General features: G+C 41.6%; 1 protein-coding gene across 3 annotated transcripts in view; it reads right to left on the bottom strand.

The window, feature by feature from the left end:
- Nucleotides 1-17,852, bottom strand: part of HIF1A (hypoxia inducible factor 1 subunit alpha) — a 266,600-nt gene extending 248,748 nt beyond the window's left edge. Inside the window, exons 1-4 of one of the 3 annotated variants that reach the window (XR_009728898.1) lie at nucleotides 17,636-17,851; nucleotides 3,719-3,909; nucleotides 2,827-2,972; nucleotides 2,644-2,728 (exon numbers count right to left, since the gene is read on the bottom strand). Coding sequence is in view for 2 of the 3 variants with exons in the window: in XM_061376167.1 (XP_061232151.1) it covers nucleotides 2,644-2,728; nucleotides 2,827-2,972; nucleotides 3,719-3,909; nucleotides 17,636-17,670 (457 nt within the window). In the remaining variant the exon portion in view is untranslated. Of the gene's footprint in view, nucleotides 1-2,643; nucleotides 2,729-2,826; nucleotides 2,973-3,718; nucleotides 3,910-17,635 lie in introns of all 3 variants that reach the window. The other 2 variants (XM_061376167.1, XM_061376166.1) reach the window with 2 other exon arrangements.
- Between the last annotated feature and the right edge of the window lie 737 nt (nucleotides 17,853-18,589).

Genomic DNA, 18,589 nt, shown 5'->3' with positions numbered 1-18,589 from the left:
CCCCCCAGACTTCTGAGACCAGACGACGCAAAAATTAAATTGAAAAGATTGGTAAACCTAGAAGTGCTTTCGATAACAACACTTTTCAGAACAAGTTTTACTGTGAGCCAACTCCACATTCCCAGGAAAAAGGAGTGAAGAGAATGAGAGCCCAACTGAAAATTTAATATCCTTTAAAACTGTGAGAGGACAATAAAAGCATGTGCAGAACGAGAAGTACTATTGAGCTGGTTTCCACTGAAATGCATCAGTAACTCACTGAAGGGAGGTTCAAAGCAAGTATGTTTTGGACCTGTAGCTTTTCAGGACTGCAGTGTTTTAAGTTTTTTAATTCAGAGTTTACAACTCTGCTGTTGACATGCATTCAAAATATTTACACTCAGAGTAAACAGTACCAAGTTTTTAAACACACTATTAGCATTCGTGGAGGAGAAAATAGCCAAGAAATCATAACAGAAATTAATATTAGTCACACTAGTTTTTTTAGTCTTTCTACCGTCAAGCTTTATTTTTTTGTCTTTACAGGGGGAGAACCTTTCAGAGTCTATTACTAGCTAGGCTATTCTGGGCAAAGAAAATGCAAACTGATCCTAACAGAAGGGCAGCTCACTGTGCATGGTAGAAGGAAGTAAAGCACCTAGGATAAGGAGCAGTGGAAGAGTAAGTTTGCTGAGGCATGCTAAGGGGTGAGGATCAAATCATGGCAGAGGGTGGAGGTTCAGACTATGCAAGCCTACTTCTGATACAAGTTTATACAATAGTTTGCTCTCATCCTCCACAGACAACAGTAGCTATGAAACTCTTCATGGTGGTTTGTACTCCAGCTACTAGTTTCACAAAATTCACTACAAAAACGTTAAAGCCCTCATGCTACAGTGTCGATAGCTTCTAGCTGAGGCTAACTGGGGACAAGCCTACTTCATGCGACATCAAAATACCCTTCCTAAAGGGGAGGAGGAATAAAGCAGAGTTCAGAGAAGCAACCAAAAAAATTATTTAACTAAGTTTTTTTTTACAAAACAGGAGTTAAACCAATCTAGGAATTCATAGTAGAAGATCACACATTATTGTTACTAGTCCTCATGTTTAAGGCTCTGCTTCAAGAAGCCACTGTAAAAGATGGAGCAAATTTCTCAGGTCTGATTCAGCATTGGACATTATTTTTAAGATTGCCAGCTTTGAAAGTTTAAAGAGCAACTTAATAAAATCAGAATGCAGTTCAGTTTCTGCCAGTCACATTTATAGTCATTTGCACATGTACAATCCCAAAGGGGAGTATTTAATGCTTAATTCAAAACCAGAATAATTCCAGTGATGTAAGAGCTGCAATAGAATGCAACCTGGGAATTCTAATAAATATAAAAATGTACTATTATTACTGTAATTTAGACTTTTGTCTGCCAACTTCATTTGCAAGACAGATTTTGTAATAATGCTTTCCAGACATTTTATTCCAGTCTGGCCAACTTAGACACCCTACAGTTGGTTTGCATGAAAAGCTCACTAACATGACATTTTTAAGAATAAGGTTTTGCAACAAGACATTTATTTATTTATTTTTTTATTTTTATATACTGCTTTAGTGAAATTGTTTCCCCATCCCCTCCCAGATGCATTACGGTATCCCAGAAGGATGGGGGGGGAAGTCTCATCAAGCCTTACTTACATCAATACTTTAATACTGAGGGCAGTTTAGAGAACACAAAATCAAAGTTGGGGCCCTTAACGTTATGGTAACTTATCAGGTCTCTTCCATTGAATTAAACAGAATGGCAATGTAAGATGAAAGCAGAGGTCAGGCTTGGTAATTTATCACAATCTCTATTCAGAATCCATATAACCCTTGTTTGATGAAACAGAAATTAAAGAGGTTGGATTTTGGACACCTAACAGTTGAGTAAAGCAGATTTCTTTGGAGGCATGCAGGCTGCCAAGTCTTTATAGTCATTAATAAACCTTTAGAAGACATAAAAGCAGTAATTCATGGGCACTGGTTAAATTCAAAGGCATACAGAATATGTGAACAGTGTTCTGCTCTCTCAGACAGAGAAGAGTCAGAAATCTGTGAAAAGATACCAATTTCATGCACCAATTAAAAGGTGCACAGAAGCATCAGTCCCAAAGCCCTTTCCGGGACTATCCAAGTATTGCACAATTAGTTTTTCAGTGTCTTAAATATAGTATCTTTTTTTTATTTTAAGTATACCATCACAGATTCCTGGAAGAAAGCATTTGTTTTCAAATTGTCCTGTAAAGAAAAACCCAGACCAGGACAAACGCACCAATTTAACTTCTCCATATCCCTCTACAGCAGTCGCTTAAGATCATTCTTATTCAAGTTACCTCTAATTTTATTCCTGCAGGCATGCTAATTCTTTCAACCTTCAATAATTCCATTTCAGTCATTAATTCTGTTTTAGATTAAAGTAGTAATGAAGTCTCCTCTCCTTTTTAATGAGGATACTGCCAAAACATTCTGGTTATTTCTGTTGGTATCACTGAACAAGGTTTATTTTGAGATTTAAGCACTAAAAGATATTAGTTTGTTCCCTCAACAGCTTTTTCTGGCAGATACCCAAGTGTACTAATGCTAACAGGAACTATTCATAAATAAAATCAAACCAATTTTGTCTTTCTACTCACCATTTCTGTGTGTAAGCATTTCTCTGAGCTCTTCATGGTCACATGGATGAGTGAAATCAAATACACTGTGCCCTGTCAACTCAAACTGCAAAAAATAAGAGGCATACAGGTGTCTAATTTTACATATATAAAAACATAACTTTTATAGACTTGAAACAGTGTTAGGAAATGTTAGTATTTCACCTGAGTGAGTCCCATACACTTGTTCACATTTTCAGACATGTAAATCATGTCCCCATCTTCAGACAGAACCATGACAAATCCATCAAGAGCTTTCAAGTAGAAACAGTTCAGTTCCTTCTCCATTTTGGCTTCCGTCTCCAGCTCACCTACAAGCAGCCACACATTTTCACTTAAGTAAACATCAGCCTTTCTTCACTTACTATCAGGAACAACTTCTGGCACCAGTCTGCAAGGAGTCAATCTTGCAGAACTGTTCAAAACTAGTATAATTCACTTATCTAAGTAGTCAATTAAATGTTTCAAGCTATAGAAATGGTATCACAAATGGCAGAAAATCAGTGAGGTTAATCCTCTGTGCTTTTATTCATAAACCAATAAACCTTCTACCTTAAGGAAAAGGACTGCATAGCAAAAATCTTACCATTTATCTCAAAAAGCCATTACAAACTTCTCAGGGGCTTCCTAGGAGAAGTTTCAGAGTATGGCTTACCAAAGTTACTTCTCCATATGGTATAGGTATGCATGCATGAGTACAAATAACCAGTACAGCATCTGTGGCATGCTATACAGATACTGGTTCATAAGCTAATTCAGACACTCCTGCAGTTGCACAGGTAGGTGTAACTGTAGAGACAGGTACATATTCGGCTAGTTTGCCGTGATGAGCTAACTAGGATCACCAAAATAGAAAGGGGAAAAAAAAGCCCATTGAAGAGTGGCCGTAATTTTCCTGTACCATCACCAACAGCCTATTTCTACTGCAAGGTTTTCCACCTTTCCATAGAAAGTATGTGATTGTCAATGTATTTAACTGCTGATAGGTTTTGGAAATAGCTTGTTCTTCAATGTAACTCCAGCCCCTTTTCCAGATTCTGCTATATTATCTGCTTACCAGCATCTAGCAGCTTTCTCATGCGCAAGTAGCTGATGGTCAGTCTCATAATGGATGCCTTGTCCAGATGTGCACTCACAGTGTGGGGCAAGGGAAGCTGATGGGCAAGCTCATAGAATACTTCCGATTCCTTGCTCCTTCGGCACCGGGCTGCATCTCTTGACTTCTCTTTTCTGCGTTCCGAGCTAATCCTATATAAACAAAGTTTGCGGTTAATAGAGGAAACAGAGTTCCCTTTGCAAATTAAATTGGAAACTAAGCTGCCCAGTAGCCAAGTACCCAGTTATCAAAATCAAGTAATTCAAAACCTCAGTTTAAAAGTATAACTGTAATTCTGTGTAGAGAGTTCTGCCATGGTTGGGCTCTGACAGAATTAAATTCAAACCCACAGAGTATTCCAACAAAACAAATTCAAACAGACATCCACATACTCAGAACCGTTCCTGAAGTACTTATCTTGTACTTTGACAGCTGCTTCTCTAGCCTCCAAATCCTGTTTCCTTCCTCTTTCCTAGCTCCTTAAGTCCATTCAAAATACTACAGTGCAAATTATTTCCAGCTCAATGCTATAGCAGCCTCATGTACACCCTCCAAGTTCTTCCCTTATTACCATCCTTATAAAGCCCACATAACAGGTCAGATATGCAAAGATATTGATTTAACAAGAGGTGTCCTGATTTTCAAGCAATCCAAAAAGTCTCTTTGACAGCTTTCTCCAGTACAGTCCCTTCCACAGTCTCCCCTATACTGGAAAACTCCAGCTGTTAAGAAGGTGCCTTATTCTCCTTCCATTGCCTCTCTTAGGCTAACCTTCTCCAACGCGCATTGAGTAAAAGACAACTCACTAAAAGCAAGCACTCAAACAGCCAAGACTCTCATTCAGTTGGTAACATGGACAATTCTCCCTTTTCCCAGTACCCACATTGGTTCACGTTTGTCTCATGCATCTGTCGCATGAGTTTTCAAGTAAGCATTTTCAGATGGAAGCTCCAAATTTTTTTACATTTGAACAAGAACTATGGTCCCCAAGGAAATTATGTCACTGCAGTTAAATGTGCTTTCATTTTTAAATGGACAATATAAAAGCATACGGTATTATTGCCCATTTTTCTTTTCATGTATCTTCTGAAGGCACCCTATCTTTATTTTACATACACCCAAGGTACAAAAGGCAGCTGCACTAATCTGTAGGATCTTCTTTTTTCCACTGACTTACATGAAAAGTGTAAGATAAACATGTCTGTAAATGCTACTTTTATAATTCAAAGTCGCATGCCTTTCGATGTTATCATAAAGAGAATGCGTCACTAATTAAAAAAGAAAACACAGCATTACTTATTAGCAACAATTTAGGAATTACTTTTTTCAAATATCACTAGACTTAAAAGTCATACTACCATTGCCAAATTCACATTGCTAAGTTTGCAGATCTGTGCAAAAGCACATTTTAATTAGTATGCCTCTTGCGAGAGGTACCACAAATGATAGAGGAAAGCAATTCACAAGCTGATATTACTTGGGAAATAATGAACCAGATTAATGTAAGCAAATATATACCCAAAAGAACATGCTTGCAATCATTTACCTGTGGCGCTACCCACAATAGCCAAAAACTTGCCTAGTTTATGTAGAAACATGCAAGCAAAAGCACTAAAACTAACACTGAAAGCATGAATGCCTTGAAACACAAAAGTTCAATAAGCTGTGATAAAGTAAAGTATCAGAATCTCTTCTATGATTACCTTCATTTTTTCCAGCTTCATTAAACCGTATGGCATCCCCATCCATCCTCAACCCTCTCCTCCTACCCTTGCCACTGCCAGCAGAAAGAAGTGCTAGAAGCTTGGTTTTCAGAATGGTAAATTTTACAGAGCTAAGAATAGGATTATGTTTTCTCCTTTGATGGAATTATCAGGCTATTTCATCACAGAAATACTATTTCTATGTAATGAGAAACATTATAAATCAACAGTAATGGAGATCTTTGGAAAACTAACTTATCGATTTTACCATTTCAAAAATTCCAGACATATAGTAGTTCTATCAGTTTCCGTGAATGTAAGCTCATGTTCCTCAGAACAGTAGCCTAAAATATCTGATAATACTTCCCATCTTGCAGATTTCTTCACATTCAATTTCCCCATGACAACAGAAGTTCCTGCTCCAGTCATAGGTATCTTGGACTGAGAAGCTTGAGGCTCTTAACATACAGATATATCTGGAAACAGATATTACAAGAAGTCTGACCTCTAACAATAGTGAAAAAGAAATGTTTTTGCTATATAAGCTGATTGATTAAACATTTCTTATTGAAGACAGGCCTAAAGGAACTTTCCTCTTCATGGAAAACTAAGGGTGGAGGTGAAAACACATCTGGATTATCTTTGTTCTGCTTCTTAGACCACAGATTCGCTGACAAAATTAACACAAGTAATTATGCTGCCTTAGACAGATCCACCCTTATAACTCCGATTTTTCTTTGTTAGCTACTCATTCAAGATCCCTACACCTGCAGAAAGTTCATTCTACAATGGAAACTCAAGGGAGCATTACTGGAAGTAATTGGTTTCCATCTGCCTAGATGTCTGCAGTTTTGTCACGGCTTCCTTTTCAACTGCAGACACTTTTAAGTTAAAACCCCCATGTTTTGGCAATAACACTGTGCACTTCAAGTCTACAAATTTGTCAGGCTTGTGCAAATCACAAAGGGCATATAGAGAAGGAGGATACAAGAGATTAAAGTAGATACTAACCTCACAAGTTGTGATTTGAGCCCCTTCCCTTATATTTTCTTTCTCAAAGCCTCATGTTCTTTCAAGTATTTCAGCTAGTTTCTGGTTTTTTGCCTGGTTTTAGGATGCTTAGCAGCAGACTTCAACATGAACAGTCAAAATTTCTCACAAACCACTGAATTATTAATCAAGCTACTCAAGCTCGCAGTGCTTCTGTTACAAAATAATCCTGGAGTAAGAGAATCAAGTGCTGCCTACTGAAGGGCTGCCTGAGCTTTCGATGGGCAAAACTCAAGGAAAAGTTCAATGCTGGTACCAACCAGTGCTGTCCAAGCAGCAGTCTCCTTTCCCTCTTGCTAGGTATTTCCTTTCTAGAAAGGCTACTACTATAAACAGATATTTAAACTGTACAGCACAACAGTTTGCTATTTTTAGCTGCTGTTTAAAACTAAGCTGTAACCAATCTGAGTAAAACCCAGCAATTTAAATAGGAAGATTAACTACCAGCTTCAAAGAGCGTTTCTTTAATGGATCAAATTAATAGAGAAAAGGTCTTTCACAAATTAGGTTTAATCACCAAGTGAAGTCAGAGTTGCCTCAACATAGGATGCCACCAACTAAAAAAAAAAATCCTTCACTGTTGCAACTACTCTAAGCCTTGTTACTTACAGTTGCATAAAGTAAATGAAAAAATACACATCATCATGTGTAGCTGCCCACAAAGTTCTGTGTAGTCAATTAAAGGATGATGAATCCCTGTGCAGAAAATATATTTCCTAAGTGAGCTGTCTTTCAATTAAGGGGACAGGGGGGCAAAGGAGCTCAAGGAAGCTGGACTTTAAACAGCCAGATGTGAACTGCTTCAAAATCAACTTAAATAAGTCATTTAAGACAGATTTTCCAAACTGTCCATATGTAAAGAGGCAGTTTGTCTTCACAACAGAAATAGCCAGTCTGTTGAGACAACAGGAACCCAGGCTCCATTTAAAACAAACTCCAAAATTAAGAGCTGTATTGCAACTTTCTGCCATCAGTCTTGCATGAAAGAAAACCTCCTAAAGACTCAGAAGAAAATCTGAGCTGAAGAGTGGATTATACATGCAATGAAAATATCAGAAATGCCAATGCTAGGCAGGAAATTGCAAGCATTTTCAGGTATGATTTTTCCTGCACAATTTCAGTGCCAGACATTCATTTTCATTTTTTATTTCTGCCACCAGAATACAGAAGCAGAGAGCAATCCAGAGCAGGTTATGCATCACAGCTCACAGAAAGCAGTGCTTCAATGACAGTTTTAAACCCAAACCCATGCATTTTCTATACGTAAAAGATGTTCACATGCAATAGCTGAATAAACAACCAAGTTCCAACAGCTATTTGAATGAGAGACCCAGAGCAAAAACGTATTTCACCACCACGATTCACTGCAGGCTCCCACTCACTGCCTCAAATAAAAAAGGCTTTAAAATACAGCAAGGTGGACATAAAGTTTTACAGCAAGCAAGAACTGGCCCAATGGCCTTCAGAACAAAGCACATCAGCAGCAATCACATTTGCACCAGAGTAACAGATGTTAACATGGACTCTCTACTTGAATGTGCAACTTCTGTCATTGTCATATGAACGATTTGGGTCTCTCAAACAATATACTGTTCCCCATAGCATCCCAAAGACACCTCTGTCCACCACTGCATACTTCTACACGTGATTCTCCAATTAAATACACCCTACATTTTTCATCTCCTTCAGTGGAAAACTAATCAAAGACCCCATTTTAAGCTGACTTGTTCCTGCTTATTTACCACTGCCTAAAGGAACCCTGGAAAATACCATCAGTAACCTATACATTTCAGTTTAAAAGGACTAGATTTAAAATGGTCAACGGACAAAGCTTAAAACATGTAGTACGTCAACTTTGTCTCCTTCTAGCTTTCTAAATCACCACTCACTATAAGGAAAATTTTATATTGTGTATACAATATTACATTAACACAAGAAACAAGGGGGGGCCTGTATGCGTCCTTATTGCTGCTATCTATTTTCTAGCATTTCTCCCATTCTAATTTACTGTTTCTCTAATCAGGTAGATTTTGCCCTAAAGATGTTTTCAATTCCCATGTAAAAGAGCTATTGTGCATGTAGTAATTAATTCAGGCTCATCTTTCTTGATTTAGGTTTTGAGAACATTCTAAAAATTCATAAGCATCTTCTGATAGCAGTTCACATTTTTTCACTCTACAACTGTTTTCTGCAATTGAGTGGATTTGTATTTATCACGGTATCTGCTCTTAAGCAGTTTCACAGAAGTATACCATATGGAAATAATATAATTCAAATTAATAATGTGCCTCAAATTTGCTAACATCTCATTACTGAACTTCCAACTACTTTTCAGTTCTGCCATTAATTCCCATCATCTACTAGTCAAGATTCACACTCAGTATTTCAGTGTTAGATGCAACCTCTCCTCAGACTGTAAAACTAGCACAGGAAATACCAGGCTTAGAAATGGATCCACGAAAACTGTATCTGCTGTAACACAGCTTCATTTTTAATTTATTATGCAAAACCAAAAAGATGCAGCTATTACAGTACAATAATACCCTAACAGTACATGCCATCATGATGGTATCAGAAAGTAGACCCGGTAATCAGCCTCTTATTTCGCTTTTAATATTGAACTAATTCCTGCAGCTGGTACAAAACTTGGTCATCTTTTCACACCTAGCCTAAACCAGGTGTTTCTGCCAGCACAGCTGTATGCAACCCCCAGTTTGCCGCCATACCCCAGCAGAAGGCATTAACACTGCTGTCTTCACACCAGCCTAACTAGCTGTGTTCAGGTGAACCATCTGACGAGCTCAACCCTAGGCATGTCCATGCCAGCCACTCTCACCTACAGCACAACAGCACACCAAGAAAATACCAACCACATACAAGCTCATGTAAAAATGGCACAGACTGCCAAAGCCATTCATTTACCCTGTGACGAAGATAACAAGCAAAAAAAAAAAAACAACACAACACTCCACACCCAAATCTGACATGTAATCATAAGCATGTGATTTTCTAGACAAAAGTCTTGCTCTTTATGAATTAATGAGCATTATAGCCCAGTAATCCATTTCAGGAAAAGAAATCAGAAATACCTTATATACAGTAAGAATTAAAAGAGATTTAACTGCAGAAAATAGTGTAATAGCCAGGCAAAGACAACACTGTATGTAAACTATTAGAACTCAATCCATTGCATATTCCCTTCTAACACAGCAATTTGATCCATTTTCATTACATAAGGGTAGTTACAGGCATTTACTCTAACCTGACTACCACTAAAAAAAAACCCTAAGAGAGCCAGCAGGCAGTTCAGACCAAATTAGCTACAGCAGCACAAACGTTCTGAGTGAACACTGAAACCTACTGCCGTTTGCAAAATGATGGTGGAGAAAAGCAGTGAGAAGAGAGTCCATCAAGCTACACATGAACGTACAAAGTCAAATCTTACTACCAAAACTGTGAAGTCTATACATACAGCCATTCTACAGACAGGTGAATTGTGGCACACAGAACAGGCAGCAGAGCCTGAAATTCCTGAAGCCAGCACAGGACCACACACTGCCAAAATTATCCATCACCCCAATTTGGCCTTGAGCTGACCTGAAACCCCAACTACCTCCCCGATTAGGAAGTGTGATCAAGCAAGTGAAAGCTTCCAGAATTAGTATTTCCAATTCAGAACGTGAAGCAAACCTGCTGTGTCCTACTACACAATGTAACCCACTGATATTTTACCTCTGCATAGTAGTTTACTGTTTTTAAATAACCACAGGGCATACAAATTGCTGTTTGCCAGAAAATTCTTTATTTTTTTCCCCCCAGCTTGGTTATTCGGCTTTTTGCTATAGTACAGGATTTTTTTTTTTTAATTACCTCTAGTCTGCCCTTCAGAATGAAAGATACTTTGTACTTAAATTGTGTTTATTATTACAGAAAAAAACACAGCTATTTAAGAGAGGCATCTGGACACCTACTTTACACAACTAGCCACTAAGAGCTCCCCCTGCTTTTACTTCTACCAAGCTCACAAAAAAGATGCAGAACATAACCCTGAGATATCTGTCAGGCTCTCAAGATAAGGCTTTAGCTACAAACTGGTCTGTCTTCCAAAAGATGCAAGCTCTTGATGAAGTGACTAATTTTAGTTTAAATCATGGCCTTAATATATGTAATTTATGTCATTGTATTCAGGTTTTCCAGATGGGAGGCTGGGCATTTTCCCTTCACTGCTTCCATCCAAGTTCTTGTCCTTTTACCTCATGTTCCTCAACTGCTTTCAGTTAACAGGGCACTTATAATCAAAGGTTAATAAATATATATACATATATAAAAAAAAGAAAATCAAACAACAGAACTAAAGAGATATAAAATCTTATTTTCCTGTATGAATAAAGAACTAACAGATCCACTAATCAGTAAAGAAAAATACTTGCAATAACAGCTAGGACAAAAAAGCCCACAGCAATGTCAGTTCAACATCCAGCAGATTCAATAGGGAACACAGGAAAAGTCCTTTTTGAAGGACTGGGCACCAAATACTCCTGTCCCCCTCTAAACCATGTAGACCTTCTCATTTCTTTAGCTTAGGTAGGCTGAAGCCTTTACATTTGATGTGGATTCCTTCAAGTCTTCTGTTCTGTGGAACACATTCTCACCTCTTTGGATGGATGTGAGCAGAGGGCAAACATAACAAGGTAAGCCTCTAGTAACTCCCTCTCTAGCTTTAACAGTCCATTTACTATTCACAAAAAAAAAAAAAAAAACCACAAAATAAAACCCCCCAAAAACCCACCATCAAAAAACCCCACCAAACAGGCCTTGGCCTCAAACTGTTCTGTTTCTTGAAATGTATTTTCACAATTAACGCCAATCTGCTTTAGGATTGACAGCGAAATGACTCGTTCTGGCAAACAAAATGTGTCATCTGTTTCAGGTAACACTCCCAGATTACTACAAATTGAGTTGATAAGGTGATTTAGTAAGTTACTTGGTGAAATCTTCCACTGCTGTAAATATAATAGCACAGTTCAGTGCTGCTGATTCAGTTTCCTCTATTCTTCACTTGAACTTGAGGCTCTATTTTAATGTAGCGAGTTACAAGATGTTGTAACATTTTCACACCACACCAAATTAAACAGAAGATGCACAGCGTCTCCTAACACACATAGTTTATAATGTATTGGATGTCTTTAAGGAACAGCTAATGGATTTTCTCGAAGCACCAGTTCTTCAGTGCCAGCAGAGCCATTTCAGATGTCTTGATACTAAAATATCTGTGTTTTAAAAGGCTTCATGTTTGTAGAAGTCCCAGTATTATCAGGCTTCAACAGAAAAAAAAAAATACAGATTCAAAATGCGATGAAACTCTTCTTTATCAATGCACTTACTCTTGAGATGTTAGACCAAACTCCCAAGCTGGTATGAATGGGCATAGCTTCAATCGACCCTATGGCTCCGCATCAAAGAACCTTAAAGTGTTTGTCACCTACATAAACTGTATTTAAAAACAAAAAACAAAACAAAAAACAACCCCCCCCCAAAAAAAAACCCCACATATATATATATATGCTGGTATGTATTCACTTGATTTCATGTTAATGTTTTTAATAATTTCAGAACTTAATTTTTATAGAGGCTTTTATTCAAACTAAATAATAAAAGAAAACCTTAACAGTCTTCATATTCAGAGGTCATTTGGAACCCTGTAACTTTCCTGAATTTTCAGTCATTACTTAAAAGTAAAAAAGCTCACCTTCTCTCCTGGGCCATTTTTGTCATTACCAATGTCTTAAAACCCCCAAGTGCCTCCTATTTTGGAGCAGTACTCAGTGGAACACTCACGTTCTCCTGAATGCTTCTCCGCTTGCTCTAATACAAAGGTTTCTCAAGAGAGGCTCAAAATACTCAAACTTTCTCAAATTCAAAAGAGAAAGGGCTGTTAGAACATGAAAAGATGATTAAGGTCCAAGTTCTTGCCATGCATTACCTACGTGGTTTTTCTGAGGCGTGTAAACACCTGCCTATATAACCGTGCCTGTGAAGATAAAAGGCACATTTGAGCTGATGACTTGTAATCTGGAACATTCCTTCCTTTTGGACATCAGCTTACTAGAAACAGGTTACTGTGCCCTCTTGCTACAGTTCTTGCAAGATTTGTGTTTGGTTTGAGCCGTTTGTTTGTTAAATAACACATCTTGTAATCAGATCAGTATTTGCATCTCCTTGAAAGAGCAGTACCATCGGGAAAATTTAGATGCTCTCGTATACCATTGCTGAACCATGCAGTACTTCCCTCCTGGGTTTACTTAACAATGCATATTCTACAATCATATAAAAATTCTTTTGTTGGCATATCATAACACCAAGCTCTGCAAGAATAAACTGAGATAATGCCAAATTCTCTTCTGCAGAAGAACAAACAGAATAATCAAAAAACAGCTGTTTCTGTCATTCAATGTCCTCTTTAATACCAAAAATGTCACATGAGCCTACTTGAAATCCAACCTTTAACATAAAATGGTGCAATATTACTACTGAACAACACAACACAGTCAAGAATTACATAGGCTCAGCAAGAGTCTTCAAGGCTTTTGGGTCCCAAGCACACCAAAGTGAACAGGCACACTCTCAAGAACCTCAGAAGGGTTTGGGCTTACACTGCAACACTGCTGACATTTGCTAGTGTTATCCATATTTACTGACTTATTCCCACCATCAGCAATCAGAGTACTGGAAACAGCCTTATAAACTCCATGCATTATAGTTCAAGGATAGGGAGGAACAAAGGTCTACGACTGCTTTCTCAATGCACCAAGAAGGAAGTAAGCACCTGCAAGTGCATACTTTAACATTGCTGACTGAAGCCTTACACGTGATAGCAGCATGGTCTTCTCTGGCATCTCTTCTGGTGGTGGTAGAAAAGCCACATGCAACTATGCTTCTCAAGGCTTACAAAGGACATACTTTAGCATGATCTTACCTAAATAAGCCATTGATGGACATTTCTGATGAGAAACCAACCAAGAAAATTGTGATGGCAACTAAGTGAGGGAATAAAATGGATTATCCACTTCACACCTTCACCATTAAACCAATAGTTGACTTAATTGCCAGACTGAAGTTGCTGTTAACGGTATGCAGCTACATTTGTGTTGTGTCGTGTCCCCCCCCTCCAAAAAAAAGGTCCAGGATGTGCCTCCAGAGGCACCAGAAAGGAAGAGTATTCCTACACAAGAGTTGCTAAAAAGGTTGAAGGTACTTGGAAAAAAAACCAAAAACTTTTACCATCCCATCACCCTATTACAGACCACCTGCCATCCAGGGCCATCTGATCTAGATGTTAGACCTCTTCACTAAATATGGACCGGTTGTTGGTATTTCAGGCATGCCAGTCAAGAGCCCCAGACTGCAGACTGGAGACACTATGTTTTAAAAGGGCAAAGCAAGCTTTACTGTAAACAAAAACCAGAAAACCCTCCTGCTGCTTCCATCAACATACTGCCAAACACTCACACCTTCACTGATAAAAGGCAACCAAAGCATCATCAGAGCAAAATTATGGAAAATATCTTCAGTAGGCAAATCCTCCATGGCTATTCTTCCCTCATTGTCAGTGCCTCAATAACAAGACAGGAAGGGCAGTAGGACTATGCTGTTGCCTTTATTTTTAGTGGGCATTCAAAAGTAATTTCTGATGGCTTTTATTGAAAGAACTCAAAACTGTTTCATGCCTGAGGAAACAGCAAAGAACAGACAGCACATGCACTACCACAAGGTAAGCCCCATGGCAAGACAGACAATCCAGAAAAAGCCAGAAAGCAGTAAAACCACCATTCTGTAAGCCAGAAGCCACCCTGCCCTCCCCATACCTGTGGGGAGACACTACAGCAGATTTACTGGAAGATTTCTCCTCTCCTTACAACACAGTAGATACAAAAGGTTTTTGTATTTGCTTTCAACTCTAGTAATGGTGGCTCAGTTCCACCAGCATTGAAAGAAACTAACAGACAAAAAACAATGGCACATACAATCCTGAAGACCTCACACAAGTTAAGAAAAAACAGCAGTAGCTAGTGCCCCTCATCACCAGCAGCACAGGACCTGGGCTTCTCAAACAGATTTTGGAGCTGGACTCAGTGGCAGAGATCCACCAGCAAAGGCCTAGTCTTCCAAATCATCCCTTAGACACTAGATGTTAAGTTTCGAATCCCAGCTCCAAGCAGCTGAAAAGCTGAAGCTTTTCTGCAAGACACTCAAGTTAGAATGTAAAAGTTCACCATCTTAAGATTTGGAATGAACATTCAAGGAATCACTTAAATCCTCCTGCCTTTAATTTTTATTTAGCACCCATCCCATTAGAAAAATGAATTCTGGGTTGGTTTAAGTCCTTCTCTGCAGCATATAACATATGCATTTTTTTTAGACTGTCTACCAGCTGCAAGCCACTACACCAAAGCAGTGTAACTAGTAACCCTAAATGGCTCATTTACGTAAAATCATGTGAGAATTACTCTGATAATAGTGAAGTACCACACTACAGACCTGGGGAAAATCTTTTCATAGCATCTGCCATCTATACACTAGAGTTTATTAAAATAATGTTGAGAAAAATCAGCATCCTTCTCAATAAGTGCCTTAAATTTGAACCAAGTGAGAGTCAATAAGCAAACAAAGCTCCCAACAATGAAGAATAAGCTCCTAACTACTGAAGAATAGATAAAACCCAAATAACTCTATACCTAATCATGTTACAGATACTTTGTTTCTTATGGAATCTTTCCACGTGTATGTATATGAGAAGCCCGGGACTAGCTCAAAGAATAGATTCAACACATCAGTATATTAATCCACACTTACATTTACTATTATGACTAAATTACATTTATGTAAGACCAAGACACACACTCGGTCAAATTCCATAATTCTGTATCTCACAGCACATAGTTAAGCAAATAATAAGCTTCACTTTAACTATCAAGAGCTAAACACTATCCAAATACAGGCACAGAGAGAGACAAGGAATAAAAGGATCACAACACATGCCAAAACAGAGGTGTATAATACATACAATCAGTCAAATTTCTATAATCGAAGAACACAACTCAAAGGTCTTCTCTCTTAAAGGTATTCTCAACATGGACACCATCAAACCTAAACCCATCTAAAATAACCCAGGTTCTTGAGAAATGCTCAAGATTTTCAGTAAGTTCTCTGGTGAGCTCATATCCTTCCTTTCTGCTTAGCCATCTTTGCTCAACTGCACATTCACAGCCCCCAGGATGAACTTACCACAGATACAACTTCATGTTTTCGATTACAACCTTACCGTTTTATAAGAAACATTCCTAACTTTGAGCTCTGCCTACAGGAAACATAAAACAACAAATTCTCTTTCTTAAGCCCTGCCTTTAAGGAAGGAAGGATAAGCTTTGTATACCGATTCTTACATTCTGCAGAAAGCAGATTACATCCAGGATAAGGAAATTGCAAAAAAAAGTACCCAAGTGGGACAGAATGGTAAGTAAAAATACCAAATGCTGAAGTGAATAAAAGAAACCCCCCCCAAAAAAAACCCCCCCACACAAACCAAGAACAAAAACAACACAAACCCCACACCAAACAAAAAAAAAAAAAACCCAAAGAAAACCAACCTGACCAAACAGAACCAAAACCAGCAACAGAACAATTTAAGTCCCAAAACCTGCAACTAAATCAGGGCAGCCAAGCGAAGCACAAAATAACCATTGCCGTTGCAATATTTTCTTCCAGACTTCTCAATAGCCACCAGCTTTCAGTAGAGAAAGGTTACGGAGAGCCGGCGCTACCCCCAGGTGCCCCCCTAATACGGATTTCATTAGACTACACACACGCATCCCTGAACCACTGTAGCAACTCCAAATCACCACCGAGGTGATACAGATACAGAGGTGAAACGCTGCCCGCTCCCAAGCCCAGCACCCTGCACTCCCAGCTCAGCACAAAGCTCACCATCCATTTTAAAACCCAAGCCAATCTACTTCCCGACACAACTTACGCACTTTAATGCTGACGGCGTTTAACCTACTCAGATGACCCTCTGATACAACAGCTAAGAAAACCCACCTCGGAAAAAAAAAGCACCCCCCCCAAAAGGTACTGATATCAATATAAATAAACGGTGTCTTCTGCAGATGGCGATTACTGCAATTAATCCCTCCAGAAAGCACGCTGGTGGGGCACCACGCAGAAATCTGGTCACCCAAATACTCAAACTCCCTAACTTCACCACCTAACAAAGGCTTTTAGGACTTTTATTTCCCCCTTCTAATTTGAGGTAACAATCCTTGGTGAATTATTCATACTCTTCAACTCACATTGTCCAGCCACCCTACACACCGTCCCGTCCCGCCGTCCCGCCCCCCCCAAGGGTTTAGGTTTGATGGTTTTTTTCCAAATCATATTTTCAGATTCTAAAACCGCCCGTTTCTACACAAAACCAGGCGGCCACCGAAGCCGGGATGATTTGGAGTAAGGCACAATCGATTCCTCCACACTCGTTTTCAGAGGCAAACGCAGCCCGCGGTCGCTCCCGCAGGCGCAGGGCGCGCCCCGTCTCCCCTCACAGCCCTGCGGCCGCTCCTCGCCCGACGCGGGTGTCTCGGTTTGGGCGCGCAGGCCGCCCGGGCGCCACGGCGAAGCACGGGGAGCGAAGCGGGGCCCACGCACGTCCCGCGGGGAGAAAACAGAGAGCACGCTCCCACCCGCCCGCGGAGCCGTGAGCCGCGCCAGGCCAGGCCGGCGGGACAGCTCCCGCCACAGGGAGTACCCCAGCAACGGAGCCCCGGCCCGCTCCCCCCGCCGACAAAATGGCGACGTGGACGGCGGGGAGGAGAAGCAATGAAAGAGCGAAGCGCTCCGCAGGCCGGGGCAGCGCGGGGGAAGGGGAGGGGGCGGCGGTAACAAAGCGGGGGGCGGCGGGGTGCCCGGGGGACGGCGCCAGCAGCACCGGGGGGGCCGGCGGGGGGAGGGGGAGAGAGGCGGCCCCCAGGCCGGCCGGCGAGCAGGGGGACGGGCAGCGCGCTGCCGGCGCGGGCCGAGCCCCGGCGCCGTGGGAGGACAGCTCGGGAGGCCGCCGTGCGGCCGGCGGTACCTCTTCTTGTCGGTGACGCCGCCGGGGCTGTCCATGGCGGCGGGCTGGCTTCTCCTTCTCCCGCCGGCTACCCTGGATGCGAGGCGGGCGGCTGCAAGGGCCGGCGCGGAGAGATGGCGGCGCGGCCGAAAAGGCGCCGGGTCTAGGGCAGCGCGGGCTCAGCACATCGGGGCAGGCTGCGGGGAGGTGAGGGCTGCGATGGGCGCAACGGCGACGGTGGGAGGCGCGGGGCTGCGCGCGGAGGAGGAGGCGGCGCGGGGGCGGGCGCGGCCTGCCCGGGCCCCGCGCTGCGCCAGTGAGAAGCAGCGGCGCGGCCCGGCCCCTCGGCCGGCGGGGTCAGCTGAGCGCTCAGCTGGGAGCGGCCGGCGCCGCACGTGGGGTGCTGCGCTGAGCTGCGCGGGGCGGGACCGGACCGCCGCAGACCGGCCGCGGCGGACCCCAGGCTAGGGGTCTCCGGGCTGGCACCCGCCGCGTCCGCAGAGTGGGGCTCTCCCCAACCGGGGTAGCTTGGCTTCATGCGGAGCAGCGCTGGGGCGGATCGCTAAAGAGTAGCCCCAGATGGGACCGCCGCTCCCGAGAGCCCGCCGGCACGGCCGCGCGTCCGTGGGCACGTCGCGTACTTTTATTTTTATGGCATAGAACTTTATTCAGGACTTGATGCCTCTCCCAAAGGTGTCCAAGTCCTAAGCCCGGGACATTTACAATTAAAAGAGTTCAAGCCCTCACGCTAATTACAGGGAAAGGGCGCTACGTTTCCAGGCGGGCCAGCGGGGTAACGCGCCGGTCATCCCGCACATTTCCAGCAAGCTGTACAGCTTCAGGAGCCCAGGGAGTGCCTAAAGGACGGGGATGCGCTGAGGCACAGCGCTCCCGCAGCCTTCCCTCCCTCCTACCCTGCAAGGCCCCGACCCCGCCGGCCAAGCACCCGTCCAGGCTTGCGGGACGCGAGTTCTC

This window comes from Neopsephotus bourkii, unplaced genomic scaffold (genome assembly GCF_033783945.1).
Source record: "Neopsephotus bourkii isolate Nb327-2 ecotype Australia unplaced genomic scaffold, CSIRO-AGI_Nbou_v1 NB_1707, whole genome shotgun sequence".
In the NCBI taxonomy this organism is placed as follows: domain Eukaryota; kingdom Metazoa; phylum Chordata; class Aves; order Psittaciformes; family Psittacidae; genus Neopsephotus; species Neopsephotus bourkii.
This window is presented reverse-complemented; position numbering and strand designations above follow the sequence as displayed.